This window comes from Carassius auratus, unplaced genomic scaffold (genome assembly GCF_003368295.1).
Source record: "Carassius auratus strain Wakin unplaced genomic scaffold, ASM336829v1 scaf_tig00004557, whole genome shotgun sequence".
NCBI classification, from domain to species: Eukaryota; Metazoa; Chordata; class Actinopteri; order Cypriniformes; family Cyprinidae; genus Carassius; species Carassius auratus.
The window spans coordinates 1,016,169-1,030,643 of NW_020523604.1; the positions used below are offsets into that span (position 1 = coordinate 1,016,169).

Sequence of the window (14,475 nt, forward strand, 5' to 3'; positions counted from 1 at the left end):
TCTCAAAGGACTGTAATATCCGATATCTATTTTGTGAGTATCATGTGATAAGGACTAAATATAGGTGTAAACATGATCCAAGATGTTCTCATGTTTTGTGTTCCTCAAACTACATTCAGGGGTTGTTAGAACTGCATGTGACATGATGTTTGTAGTGTACACTTAGATTTCTTTTGCTTTTGTACTCGTGAATTATCCATTGGGTTAGGTCCATTAGGTCTAAATAATAATTGAAGTAATTCAGCTTGAAATGTCTGGTTTGCTGTGAGAAATATTTTGTAACAACATAAATGTCTTGAACAAAGCACATTTGAATTACAATTCAGGAATTCCAATAATTCAATTCTGAATTATGTTTTGCAGTTGTTCTCTGTATAGTGTGTTGTATGGTGGGCTAGTTGGTGGTTTCTTTTCTCTGTGGACCGAGTTTTATTGACTGATATTAGATATGGATATTGAGCTGATGTGTGTAATTTTAGGGACCGAGCTTGAGGTGGTTGGAACAGCAGAAGTGAAAGAAAGCATTACGGAGGAGGAACTACAGCAAGAAGGTGCTGAGGGCTCCACAGAGACTAATGTGCAAAGTAAGGTCTCTTCAGAGCAGCAGGCCCCTTTAGCTAAAGCTTCAGGTAAATTTCAAAACCCACCACAGTAGTTCAGGCTTACATGTGCTAACATTTATGACTGCATGGTTTAAATATGTAATAAAAAAAATTAGTTCTGAGGGGGTAATGCAAATTAAGTTAGATATATTATTACATTCTTTTAAAGATGTTTTTAATTATTTACAAAAATATTTTTTATTTAGATCTTCAATTTGTATGTATCTGCAGTGTAACACTGAAAACCTGCCTGTTGTCTTTTGTAGAAGCTGATGAAAAACCAAAAGAGGAGACGACTACCATCGAAACAGTGGCTACAGAGGCCATCAATGAAAAATCAGTGGACACTCAGGACCCTCCAGTGAAGGATAGCCCAGACAGCCCTGTTCCGGACACTATAGAGGAAACCCAACTTGATGTAGCTGTAACTCGCATAGAAAAGCAGGAGGAGTTGCAAGGGCAAGACAGTACTCCTCAGACAGAGACTGAGTTGGTCAGCACAGAGGAGGCTACAGAAACAAACCCTCCATCAAGCCTGTGTTCTCAGTCTTCTCAAACCACACTCCCTGTTTTGGAAGCAGCAGGGCCAGTTGTTATGGACTTGGAGGAGCCACGGCAAGACCAGACTCTTCCCCCTGCTCCTCAGACAGAAATGCGCCCTGCATCTGACACTGATGATAGAATGGGCCAGTCTGAGGATGAAGAAGATGAGGATGACCAGGGGATGGAGGAATCCTTAGAGGAGTCGCTCCTCAAAGATGAGAGTCAGGGCGAAGATGACCAGTCCAGGAAAGAGATGCAAGAGGGTATGAAGTCCGAGCTGGTCCTTGATGAGACCTCAAACCTTAGTCACGGTGATGAGAGCAGCAGCGGTTTCCTCGGCTCGCCGGCTGAGGCAGACTCTCAGATGCTGTCCATGGAGCTCAGCCTGGTGCCAGCTGGTAGGACCCGTTCTGATTCGCTGCTCACTGAAACGGAGGACTCATTGCCTTTTGATCCACTGAAGCCCGATGGAGATAAAGTGAAGCGCAGAGGTTCTCCAGGACGCTCACGGGTAAAACAGGTGGATGTCAGACACCAATCCTTTTCTCATTAACATTGAATTCTGATGGGTTTAGGTACACCGCTAGTCCAAAAGTAGTCATTTTAATGCCGCTACATTTCTTTTGTGACCTTTCAGGGCAGAGGCAGTGGTTTCCCAGGGAAGCGGCGGCCACGTGGTGGTGGTGGTGGTGGTGGGAGCAGCGGCGGCAGTAATGGTGGAAGAGGGCGTGGACGGTCACGTCTCAAAGCAATGGCCTCTTGCATTGATGCTTTTCTAGTAAGTTTCTGCCATCTCTTCCTTTACTAGCATTTTAAAGCATATTTCTTTTCAGTGGAAACTATTGTTAACTATTGCTGTGAATTTGAATCACTTTTTTTTTTTTTTACTAATTATATGATGTGAATTATTCAAAAAAACTTTACCACCAGACATACATGCATATATTTTTTTTTCACTTTAACGGGTTAGCAGTGCATTCCCATTGTTATCCTGTAATTACAAGATGCTGAATTTAGAAGTGTTCACATCCTTAATCCTAGAAACAGCCAATACCTCTTGTGCTTAATAAAATAAACCAAGGTTTTGCAAGTTTCAATGAAATGCATATATTTTGTTTACAGCAAACCATGACTGCAGACACTGGACTTAGCAAAGAAGAAGAAGAGGAGGAAGATGACACGATGCAAAATACAGTGGTACTTTTCTCCAACACTGATAAGTTTGTCCTGCAGCAGGTACGATTTTAACTTTCATTATTCCACTCTGACTTCCTATAACATTCAGTGCCATGAATGAGTTACTTGATTTAACTGTTTTTTGAATGTCTTTTAACAGGACATGTGTGTAGTGTGTGGTAGTTTTGGACAGGGTGTGGAGGGCCAGCTTCTAGCTTGTGCTCAGTGTGCACAATGTTATCATCCATACTGTGTGAACAGTAAGGTAAGCTTTTAAACTATCTATTCTGTATGATTACCAGCGTTTTGCACAGACACTAATTATTTCTTTATTTGTTTGTCTCCTCTCTAGATCACCAAGATGATGTTGAGAAAAGGCTGGCGTTGTCTTGAGTGCATTGTGTGCGAGGTGTGTGGGAAGGCTTCAGATCCTGCCCGTTTGCTGCTTTGTGACGACTGTGATGTCAGCTATCACACTTATTGCTTGGACCCACCCTTACAGACTGTGCCCAAGGGAGGCTGGAAGTGCAAATGGTGTGTCATTGCCTTCATGCATTTATATGTGTCATGAGTCCAAAGAGAATGTTTTCTAACCCAAGCATTGTTTTACCCTCTTCAGGTGTGTGTGCTGTATGCAGTGTGGTGCTAGCTCCCCTGGGTTCCACTGTGAGTGGCAAAATAACTACAATCACTGCGGCCCTTGTGCCAGCCTGGTAACTTGTCCTGTGTGTCGGGAGAACTTCATGGAAGAGGAGCTGCTTCTGCAGTGCCAGCACTGTGACAGGTCAGTAACACAGTCTGTTAATAAAAGGATAATAGAAAATTAATAATATACATTATTGTTAAGAAGTTTGGGCTCATGACATGACAGTAAATGTGTTTTTATTGTTACAGTTATCATGGTTTTAACATTGAATATAAGTAATGTTTAATATGAGCACCAAATCGGCATAATAGAATGATTTCTAAAGGATCATGACAGGAATACATTGTTTCAAAATATTGAAGCTGAACACGGTTGTTTTAAATTGTAATAATACCTCACACTAGTATTAGTAGTAGTAGTTTTAAATAAAATGCAGCCTTGGTGAGCGTAAGATACTAATTGTTTTGTTTTTGCTTTATAGATGGGTTCATGCTGTGTGTGAGAGTCTTTACACTGAGGATGAGGTTGAACAAGCATCTGATGAAGGCTTTGCCTGTACAGCCTGCACTCCATATGTTCCCAGGCCTGTTGGTGAGTTTTCTTGATCGCCAGTACATTTGAAAGTGCTAATTTTATATATATTACCCATAATGATATCCTTTATCTATCTCTTTTAGTGGAGTCTACTATGATGTCAGCCTTCAAAATGAAAGAACCAGGTATGTGCATATTTGATAATTATTTGTCAGGCTTTCATCTATTAGCTATTTTTATATGACTTGATCTCTGTTTCTCCATCCACTTGCTCAGAGCCACAATTTTATCGTCTGGAGGGAGTCTGGCTAACAGAGACTGGTATGTCTTTATTGCGAAGCATGTCCATGTCGCCCCTGCACAAGCGCAGACAGCGCCGCTCTCGACTGGGCACCATCTGTATTGACGAACTGAAAGAAGGCGATGCAGATGGTGACGAGGGGAAAGGTCAGATAATTACCAAGTTTAATTATTTTGTATACTTAGATGAACAATTATTTTGATCTTTGTTGCAAGTATAGTGCAATGTGTACAAATGTCTAAAGAACTTACTGGAACATTGTGTTAAATCAGTAAGGTGACTCACTGCCATTGATTGTGAATGCAATTTATAAAAAACTGAAATTGTAATAGGAGGTGCAGAACTGATGGAATGTGAGCCCAAGCTGGAAGCCCCTGGGAGCCCAGATAGAGATGGAGGAGTGGACCGGGAAACTGGGGCAGATGGAGGTATAGAGGGCATGGCTGACTGTGAAACTCTCAAAGGAGGAGTTGAGGAGACTGAAGACGGGAAGAAGAGAAAGCGTAAACCATACAGACCAGGTTACTGAGCTGCTTCATTTCCTAATGGCTCTCTCAGTGTTCCGTGCTTCGAAAGACATGGTAAATAAAGTGATTTTTCACTTGTAGGGATTGGAGGGTTCATGGTCCGGCAAAGGAAGTGTCACACACGGATGAGGAGAAGTCTGTCTGCTTCTGGTGATGGTGTTCCTGAAGGTCAAGCAGCTGAAATGAAACTTGAAGGCAAGTGTGGCCAAATGGGTGGTTACACTGTCCCAGCAAACACCAGCTTTGGGGGGGTTTGAATGTAATTTCAGCACTAAAGATGTTTTTCAGTTTCTTTATGAAATTTCTCTATGTATTGCATCAAAACACTCAGGAAATGTGAACTGCATCTGTAAATATATAATTAGGGCTGGGCAAGTTAACGCGTTTTTATCGCGTTAACGCATTAATTAATTAACGCCGACAATTAGTTTATCGCGCGTTAACGTACTTTTTATTTTGAAAGTCCGTTACTCACTGCGTTTCAATACACATAGCTAGACTGTAATAAAACAACCGAATACAACACAAACCATGGGTCACAGGAGGGGTGGGTTGTTTATCAGTAGGCTACTGGATGCTTGGGATGAGCTAGCGCGCAAAACAGAAAATCATGTCCAGAGTCGAATTCCATCTGGTTGGAATGTCTTGTATAAGCGACTCCTTCTTTTGTCTAAGTTCAATTTGTTTTTGTTCTAATTCTGCACCACTCGCTGCACTGTGCTTAAAATGGCCCACAACCTTTCTTCATTTGCCAGGACGTTGTCAAACGCGCTGTTGTGCAGAGATACTATGACAGAACGCTGGAGACTGCGCGCGACGCAGGGGACGTGTTCAAAAGGCAGATGTCTTGCAGCAGCGATCATATTTCTTGCACTATCTGTGCTAAGTGTGCTGACTTTATTTGAAATATCCCACTGCTGTGCAACGTGAATAAAATGTTTAGCGCACGTTTCAGCAAAATGTCTCTCTATCATCTGAAATTGTGAATAACCTTGTGTGTCTTAGCAACTGGCTAGGTGCAGATGAGTAAGTAAATGTAAAGTTGGAAGAATGGATAAATGAAGTTAATTTTGTCCACTCAACCTGCATCACTGAAAGATTTTTTTTTTTTTTTTTTTTTTGGACTGAGATTCTTAGTCTCTTAAAGGAGATTGATGTTGTTTCTCGGAAGGGGCCAGTTAAAATGTAATGATCGAGGTTCTGGACAATTTTTTTTTTTTTTTTTTTTTTTACAAACTAAACAAAACTTTAATGTTTTATTTAATAAAACATTAATGTTTTAATGTTTTATTTATATGTTAATGTTATATTTAATTTGAATACATTAATGTTTAAGTTAAGATTTACAAGAAATGTTAACTGCTACTAACTTTTAACTGCTGTAAAAAAGCACTTTATTTTGTTTAAAGTTTTGACAAACAACATTTTATTGCACTTTTATTCATACAGCAGAACTTTGAAAGAATAAAATTACACAATACACTGCTTTTGATTTCATTATTGAATTTTGCGCATAAATCATGCGATTAATCGCGATTAAAATATTTAATCGTTGCCCAGCACTATATATAATATAATATAATATAATATCTGTAAATAGTAGTAGTTTTTATTTAGCTTCTTTCACCAACAACTTTAGCCCAGCATCCTCTAGAGATGTGTCTTAGCACAGTGAGATTTAACATGTAAGCCTCAATCTAAGCTTATCAAAGAGATAACCAAGCCTTTGTGAAACATCTGTCGTTTTCATGGTCAATTCTTTTTATTTATTTAGGACCTCATCCTGACATACCTCTCGATGTCCCAGAGGCAAAAACAGCAGAGGGAGAGGTTGAACAAGCCAAGAAACGCAGGGGCAGAAAGAAGAGCAAGTTGGAGGACATGTTTCCTGCATACCTACAGGAGGCTTTCTTTGGCAAGACATTACTCGATCAGAGTAAGAGAGCTTTTCTTGCTCCTCCAACCCAAAGACATACGCAGGGCGTTCTGAGACCTCCACTCCCTGGGCAGGGGGCCAGAAATGCAGCCTCTGAACCATGTAAGACAGTACAGAAATGCTTTTATTTGAGAATAATTAAGTTTGACCAGGTTAAGATTTAAAAATTTGTTTCATTTTTGTGCTAACAGTTGAGGCCGCAGCCAGGCCGACTGGTCTGCCCATGGAACTAAAGCAAGAGGGGATCCAAGAGGGATCCAAGCCTCCAGGAGATCGAACAGGTGGGATTTTCAAGACTGAGGTACTTCGATATTTTGACAATGAATGTTAGCAGAACATAATATTTAACTTGCATAATATTTTGTAGCAGAGGGGCAAGGAGCAAGTGGGCAACTTTCCAACAAAAATCAGACCTCCGGTGATACACAAGGGCCTGATGTGCAGAAGAATGAAGGTAATTTCTTTTAACAAAACAAGTGAGGTAATTGTCATGAAGTTTGTTACTCAAACAATCACCTTTTCACCCACCAGATCTCCCTCAGGGACAAGAAAGTCAGGATTCTCAGCAGTTTTTCCGGAAAGTACTTGGACCCACTGAGGGAGTCACCACAAGTGGGCCTCTGCAGCCTAACATTAAGCCAGTCCGGCAGGGTGATTCAAATCAAAATAGTTGCTCTCAAAGTAACCTTCTAGGTATAGGCATAGCTTCATATTATGACTAAGATATATTTGTTATATAATGCAATTTTTTTAATACATTTCTACACTTACCATAATTTAACTACAGGTGCATCCTTATCTGGCGCACTCCCCTCAACTAGTATGATGGACTCTTTTTCAGGTCTCTCACAGTCCCCTTTTTTCGACATACGGTAAGCCGTAGATTTGCTTTATCTTGTCACTTTGGTCCCTTAATGAATTTCTCCTCCTTTATGTGTATTTTTTTTGTTTATTTATATAATCTTCAGTGATCGAGGTGGTCTGTTCAGTCCAGACCAGGATGAGGAAAGCCCATGGGCAACACCTTCCACTCCAGCCACCCCTTCCACTCCTCCAACTCCTACTGAACCGGAAGGTGATGGCCTCTCCTACAATCAGCGCAGTCTGCAGCGTTGGGAGAAGGATGAGGAATTGGGAAATCTATCTACCATCTCTCCTGTACTATATGCTAACATGAACTTCCCTAGTCTCAAACAGGACTACCCTGGTTAGTATTAAACGGACTTTTAGAAGTTTTGCAGTAGGTGTATCTGTCAATTAACCACGTTACTTCTCAAAATATAGAGAGCTTATATTGTTAAAGATTTTTTAGGTCTGCTTCATAATTTCCTTTCTATTCATAGACTGGGCCAGTCGCTGTAAACAAATAATGAAGATTTGGAGGAAGGTATCAGCAGCAGACAAGGTTCCTTACTTGGTAGGTGCAAGTTTGAATCTATGAGGGACTTTCGCACTGCTTTAATTCCAGAACTAAATGTACAGTACTAAAGTACTGGTGTGATTTTGCATGAACTTTTTCCCAGTACCATTTAAAGGGATGCATTCACAATGACCGTGTGTACTAGGATGTGATGTAAGCCGGTCGACAGTGATGCATTCAAAAACGTTAACAAAGAAGAACAATGTTCACAACAGGCGGATGGAGGATGCTGTGATCGGAGCTTTGTTTTTGTTGTGTCTCGTGTTTTACAATAATGGACATGAAATGTCAACGTATATGTAAAGTGACTGAAAGAACAGAAAGGAGAAATAAGAATCTCCAATGACAACTGGCAGTGCTACATTTGTTACAAGTGCCTGCACTTCAGCTTCTGTATATTTATCGCTGTTAATCATACTTGCGAAATAAGTTGACACAATGTTTACAGTATGTTTACACAGTGTTTTAAATCATGGTGGGTGTGGGCGTTTTCTAATGCGTCTGGCCAATCAATGTCTGCTTACATCACGGGTAGCACCAGTTGTGCTGGTTAGACCCTGCTCCGGAGTAGGAGCTAATTTGGTTCTTGAAAAAAGGCAGTCCTGTACTAAAATCGCACCTAGTTCCTGCAGTGTGAAAACAGATAAAAGTGGGTACTTCCACAATTAGTTCTTGTACTATGAAAAGGATCCTGAGGTGCGAAAGGCCCTATAGTGTAACTTAATTTTATAGTTCTGGCTTTGTTCTCTTACGGTATTTTTTTGTTTACTATGTTTCCACCATCTATTCAGCAAAAGGCCAAAGATAATAGGGCTGCTCAGAGAATAAATAAGGCACAGAAGGTAAGTGGCCTTTTATTCAAATTCACTGTATAATCATTTGATTTGTTTGCATTCTAATTGTACACATTTTTCTTTATTCTAATCAACAGCAGGCAGAGAGTCAAGTATGTCGGCCTATCAAAACTGAGCCTGGCCGTGTTAAAGGGGAGCGGCCTAATCTGCACCTCCAAATTCCTCCACCCTCAGGCTCCGTATCCACACCCTCCCAGCCGAGCTCTGCTGAGAGTCCTTACCCTCTTGCCCCTGACTCTGCATCTTCAGCCTTTTTTGCCGATGGACCACTTAAGACTCCTTGCTCAGCCGATGTGCAGACAGACCCATTTTCTAAACTTCCCTCTCAATCTCCGCACCTTCAGTCTCAGCCATCCACCCCATACTCTCAGCCTTCTTCCAGCCCCCTGCAGGCCTCTTCCTCAGGATATCCTATGCCTGGCCCACAGGGTGCTACTCAGGGACGGCCAGCCAACTTTGGCTCCCTTGAAATGCAACCAGGGACTCCACGCAGGGCCCAGCAGGTTGACCCGTTCTTTAAAACACAACAGCAGATCCCCAAACCTCAGCAGCTCTCTCAGGAGGCCTTAGGTCCACCTGAGAGTCCTCGATCTAGGCCTGGTGGGCCGCAGATGTTCTCACCGTCTCATACAGCCCTTTGTGGTGACCCTTACCGTGGCCAGCATGGAGCTAGCCAACAAGATCATGCCTCATCACCATCTGCAATAGCTTCTTCACCTGCTGGGGTGGGTCCAAATAGGTCAGAAATTAATGCCCCATCTCCATGTTCTTCATTTGGCAGACAAGACATAAGTGCTGGTTCTCCTGCTAGTTTGGACTCTGGAGATGGGCTATTTAAAGCTCCTATGACACCTCGAATGCATCAGGGGGATGCTGGTGGATTACCTGTTTCACACCCTCCAGGTGCCTCTCCTAATCATCCTCCTGAGAGCTACCGCCAATCTCCCTCTACGTTCTCTGACCCTTACGCCCATTCTCCTCTCACACCTCGACCTCAATCGGGTGATGGCTCCTCTCCTCTACCCCAGAGGCTTCCTGCACCTCAGCAAGAAACATACTCGAGATTGCCTTCCAGCCCTCAGTCACAAGGCAGTTCTCAGTCACCTCTCACACCAGGAGCCATTTCCAATGATGTGCTTTCTGTGCAGTCACCAGCCACTCCACGCTTTCAGTCACCTGACCCCTACTCTCGACCACCTTCACGACCTCAGTCCAGAGATTCCTTCACTTCATTGCATAAACCCCCCCGCCCATCTTCTGTAGCGCCAGAAGGTAACTCTCCCTTTAGAGGCTCACCTCATCCTAGCCAGCAACCCCCCTGCTCACCCTCAGTACCAGACCCCCCTGCTTTCAGCTGCAGTCCTGGTGTAGGGCTTCAAATGGGCCAGCAACAAGTAATTGGCCAGCAGCAGATGATGACTCCTCAGCAAGCTCAGGTCCACCTCCATCAGCCACAGTCCCAGACACAACAAATGGGTGCTGAATTTAGCTCAAGAATAGCACTTCCACCTGGAAACCAAGAAGCAAGTGTGCGTGCAACAGATGCTCCACATTTACCCAACTTGCCAGGGGTGCAGGACATGTCAGACCTGTCAGCTGGACAGGATCCAGCTCTCATGAGCCTTAGCCCATCTGAGTTAGAAAAGCACAGACAGGTAAAGTAGACACTGAGTAGATGTGTAAATTTAAAGAGTTTTGGGTAGAATGAGGAAGGTTTTAATTTTAATTTTGTGTTTTATGTACCACAGAGGCAACGATTAAGAGAGTTTTTGATAAGACAAAAAATGCAGAGAAACTCACGCCAAGAGAAGGAAGCACCTGCGGTGGGTAATCCTGCTCAGAGTTGGCCAGGCGGGGACATGCTGGCCTTTCAGCAAGACAAAAGCCAGCGAGCACCACCTCCTTACCCTCAGGTATTGATATTGAATTAAAGGGATAGTTCACCCAAAAAGGAAAATTGGCATTAATGACTTACCCTCATGTCGTTCCGAGCCCGTAAGACTTCCATTTATCTTTTGAACACAGTTTCAGATATTTTAGATTTAGTCAGAGCTCTCAGTCGGGTTGGGAACGACATGAGGGTGAGTTATTAATTGAATAATTTTCCTTTTTGGGTGAACGAACACTTTTATATTGAATGGGATGTACTGAATTTAAATCTGGGCTGTATGACTTGATTAAAAAAAAAAAATATATATATATATATTTGATGCTGTGAAAAGATTTATAGGGCTGCACAATTTAGTCATTTGTTATGATTGCCATTACTTTGATAATATTATAGACAAGTAGAATATGAAGAAATAAAATTTGCTAAATTTTATTTTACAATATAACTGTCAAATTATTTAAACACTAATGTTTACGACAGTCTTGATTAATTTTCGTGTTAATCCATGAAGCTTTTATTTAGGTGGAAAATCACAAGGAGTCAAAGTCTCCCTTTGTTGACAGCAGACAGTTTATAAGAGCCTCTCATTCTCAAATGCACACTGAAAACAACCGAAACTCTGAGCACATGATGAGATGTGGAGCAACATTTATTTAAAGCCAAATCACGATTTTTGGTTTTGTTTCTATTGATCGTGCAACCCTAGAGTAAAAAGCCCAAAGTGTTTTTTTGGCATAACATCATCTTTTGTCCATCAGGAGAGAGCTGTGGTTGATCAGGCAGCCCTTGCCACCAGGATGCCTCTGCCAGTGGGAGCAATGGATGAAAAGCTCTGCCGCCCACCTCCTACTGGGACACCAGCAACTATGGACCCCAGTGCATTAAGGTAGATTGAACTTATTAAATGCTACTAATTTTGATTACTTTTGTGTTTTTACACAGTGCTTGAACATGTTAATTCCGCTTTGATCATTTCATAATCAACACTTTGCTTGTAGGCAAGCTGGGCCCAATATTTCTCAGGGGATGTATCCTCATCCACCATTTCCTGCACAGTGGCAAAACCAAGGAGCTCCGCGGAGGTTCCCACAGCCTTCTATGATGGAAGGCGTTCCCAGACAGCACCTTAATACTCCCATCAACAATCCTCCTAACATGCAGTCCATGCAGAATATGCCCAATCCTTTGACAGGGGTTCCAGGCACTGGCGCAGAAGCTGTACAAAGCCATGTGTCGGGAGCTCCACCTCAGTTTATAGAGTTGAGGCATAATTCCCAGAGGATGCCAATGGGTCCTCAGTTTATGCAAAGGGTGCCTATACAGAGACCACGCATGTTTCTTCCACAGCAGGAAATGAATGCTGCTTTTGTTCAGCAGAATTTACCCACTTCTCTCGATTCTTCAGCTGTGGGAATGCGGGATCCCAGAATTGGGTTACAGCAGGGTGGCATGGACCTACTGATGCAGCAACAAAGCAATGTTCCCACTTCTCAGTCTCAACTACGCCCACAGCAGGTGCCAACTACTATACCCAAAACTCATATTTCTCACAATACTACTCAACAGCTTCCTCAAACAAGTACAATAGGAGGTCAGCAGACTGTTGCGAATCCAGTTGAACTACCTGAGTCTGACCTAGGGCTGGGTGATACAGTGGCAGAAACAGGAGTGGAGGATGATGATCTTGCTACTCTTGATCTGGATCCTGATAAAGGTGATGATGATTTGGGAAACCTTGACAATCTTGAGACCAATGATCCTCATTTGGATGATCTGCTCAACAGCGATGAATTTGATTTGCTGGCTTACACTGACCCTGAGCTAGATCAGGGTGATCCCAAAGATGTTTTCTCTGACCAATTACGACTTGTAGAAGCAGAGGGGGAAGGACCAGGGTCTTCTGCTAAAGTAGAAATCAAGGTTGAGGAGAAAGCAAAAGTGGATATAGCTTCCCAAGACATGCACACAACTGCCACGCAACCACCTTTAAAGACTGATACTTCATCTAACAAAACTCTGAAGGTGGAGTCTTCTGATGTCATTAGGCTGTCCTCTATAAAACTTGAAGACAAGGGTTTGATTGAACAATCACAGTCGGGACAAGCTCCTGTTAAACATGACATTGGTGAAACAGTGTCTGTTTTGCTTAGTGGAACAAAAGCCTCTACTCAACCAGAGACTGGAACTGCTTCATTGAACACAGTCCGTTTAGGTGGCATACGTTTTCCTCTTCCCAGCCAAGCAAATGCACTGTCTTTTCCACCAACTGCACCACATCCGGACCTGGGTGCTGATCCACTTGGATTGCCAGATGCTGGCCACCACTCTACAGCAGATGATCTTGACAAAGTAGAAAGCTCACTGGAAGCGAGTGAACTACCTTTGTTAATACAGGATCTTTTGGAACATGAAAAGAAGGAGCTTCAGAAACAACAACAGCAACAGCAGCAGCAAAGTGCTCTACAAGGAGGGATTGGTAGTCAACTTCACAGCATTCAGAATCAGCAACAGCCTTCACAAGGGTCAAATCAAATCATGATGCCACAGCACCACCATCCATCCCAAGGTATAGCACCTCAAGCTGGTATGGTGCCCAGGCCACCTCACATGTTACCACAACAGCAGCAGAGGTTAATTGGTGCTGCAGTGCCTTCACCTCCCCATGCAGTGATGGGGCAACAGCAGGGCATTTTACGGGGTGTACAGCCTGGTAGAATCCATCCTGGTCTTACTCCTCAGCAGCAGACAGCACCACCTCCACATATTGTTAAACAACAGAACTTGGCCAGCAACTTCTTCCCAGATAAAGGTATGCTGAGTTCCATCAACTTGTGATTTATTCAAATTTTTGTTATCCCAATAATGAATGTGTTTATGTAAATTTAAAAATCATATTTTTCTCAGATCTGGATAAAATCATGACCGATGACATAATGGATCCTATTGCGAAGGCTAAAATGGTTGCACTGAAAGGAATTAAAAGGGTGTTGGCTCAAGATCCTATGGGTGTAACACCAGGAATGAATAGGTACGGTTTTTGTCTTTATAACCCCCCCCCACACAAAAAAAAAACAGTGTTAGGTATTATTTAAATTTGAAGTGAATTTTATTTTATTTTTTACATCAATTGTATGCATATTAATAAACTTGTACATAGTGTTCAGACATAAGAAAAATAATGGTCCAGGCAGGTTTTTAGTTTAAATTGTTTTACAGACATCAAAGAAATTTACACATTTTGAAATGCATTATGCATTTTTTTTTTTTTTAATAATTGTGAAATTGAAACATTTGGTGCACACTTCATGTGGTAGATGCATTATGTAATTGTCTTATATCTATTATAGCTTCTTAATACAGTAATATAGATCTAAATGTAGTATTTAGATTTAGAAGTGGTTTTGTTCCTTTGCTAATTTTCCAGGTTGTCATTTCCATAAAAGTGCTCACTTAGTGTCTGTTTTAGATTTAAAATTTCAGTTTTATTTAACTTTAGGCAACAAGTGTCTCTTTTGGCTCAGAGGCTAACCTCAGCCCCTGGAAATGAGGATTCCCAGGCTCAGCTTGCTCCTGGGTCTTCCAAGGTAAGTTTTGTATTGAGCTGTAGTTCACATTTCATTTGAATTGAATATAGTATCTTAACATTAATCCTTCTATTTCAGGAGGGAGAAGGCAGCAACCAGGTTCAAACAAGACCAAATCCTCCGCAGTTTGGCATCATCAGTATGTTTTGCATTTTAATTTTTTATATATATATATTATAAGTAAACAACCCCTTCAATGGTATTATTACCCTTACCTTTATTTAAATATTACATTCACTATGCAAACACACATTTAGCATATTACAATTTTGGCAGTGCTGAAAACAAACCAGACAATAAAATGGAATTTTGAATGTAGAAATTTGACACTAGATTATAACATGGAAGTCTGACTGTGTTGCAAAGTAGAAAACATAGGTTGCTCAGAATTATGCACTGTATTGGCACACATTGTGCATTTAGGTTTTAGACAGACAGTGTAGTTTATTTCATGCTATTAA

At 41.8% G+C, this 14,475-nt stretch overlaps 1 protein-coding gene across 8 annotated transcripts in view; it reads left to right on the forward strand.

Annotated features, from left to right (window-relative positions):
- LOC113070551 (histone-lysine N-methyltransferase 2D-like) overlaps nt 1–14,475 on the forward strand; it is a 35,634-nt gene that overhangs the window by 9,666 nt on the left and 11,493 nt on the right. For 3 of the 8 annotated variants that reach the window (XM_026243936.1, XM_026243935.1, XM_026243941.1), the window contains exons 11-37: nt 480–629; nt 869–1,665; nt 1,783–1,923; nt 2,268–2,381; nt 2,482–2,586; nt 2,674–2,855; nt 2,941–3,105; nt 3,449–3,558; nt 3,645–3,686; nt 3,778–3,948; nt 4,135–4,323; nt 4,411–4,524; nt 6,104–6,367; nt 6,457–6,546; nt 6,633–6,719; nt 6,797–6,958; nt 7,053–7,137; nt 7,234–7,472; nt 7,609–7,682; nt 8,477–8,527; nt 8,617–10,194; nt 10,288–10,452; nt 11,189–11,316; nt 11,429–13,239; nt 13,335–13,458; nt 13,927–14,014; nt 14,093–14,153. In XM_026243936.1, coding sequence (XP_026099721.1) covers nt 480–629; nt 869–1,665; nt 1,783–1,923; nt 2,268–2,381; nt 2,482–2,586; nt 2,674–2,855; nt 2,941–3,105; nt 3,449–3,558; nt 3,645–3,686; nt 3,778–3,948; nt 4,135–4,323; nt 4,411–4,524; nt 6,104–6,367; nt 6,457–6,546; nt 6,633–6,719; nt 6,797–6,958; nt 7,053–7,137; nt 7,234–7,472; nt 7,609–7,682; nt 8,477–8,527; nt 8,617–10,194; nt 10,288–10,452; nt 11,189–11,316; nt 11,429–13,239; nt 13,335–13,458; nt 13,927–14,014; nt 14,093–14,153 — 7,287 coding nt within the window. The remainder of the gene's footprint in view (nt 1–479; nt 630–868; nt 1,666–1,782; nt 1,924–2,267; nt 2,382–2,481; nt 2,587–2,673; nt 2,856–2,940; nt 3,106–3,448; nt 3,559–3,644; nt 3,687–3,777; nt 3,949–4,134; nt 4,324–4,410; nt 4,525–6,103; nt 6,368–6,456; nt 6,547–6,632; nt 6,720–6,796; nt 6,959–7,052; nt 7,138–7,233; nt 7,473–7,608; nt 7,683–8,476; nt 8,528–8,616; nt 10,195–10,287; nt 10,453–11,188; nt 11,317–11,428; nt 13,240–13,334; nt 13,459–13,926; nt 14,015–14,092; nt 14,154–14,475) is intronic. The other 5 variants (XM_026243942.1, XM_026243943.1, XM_026243937.1 and 2 more) reach the window with 5 other exon arrangements.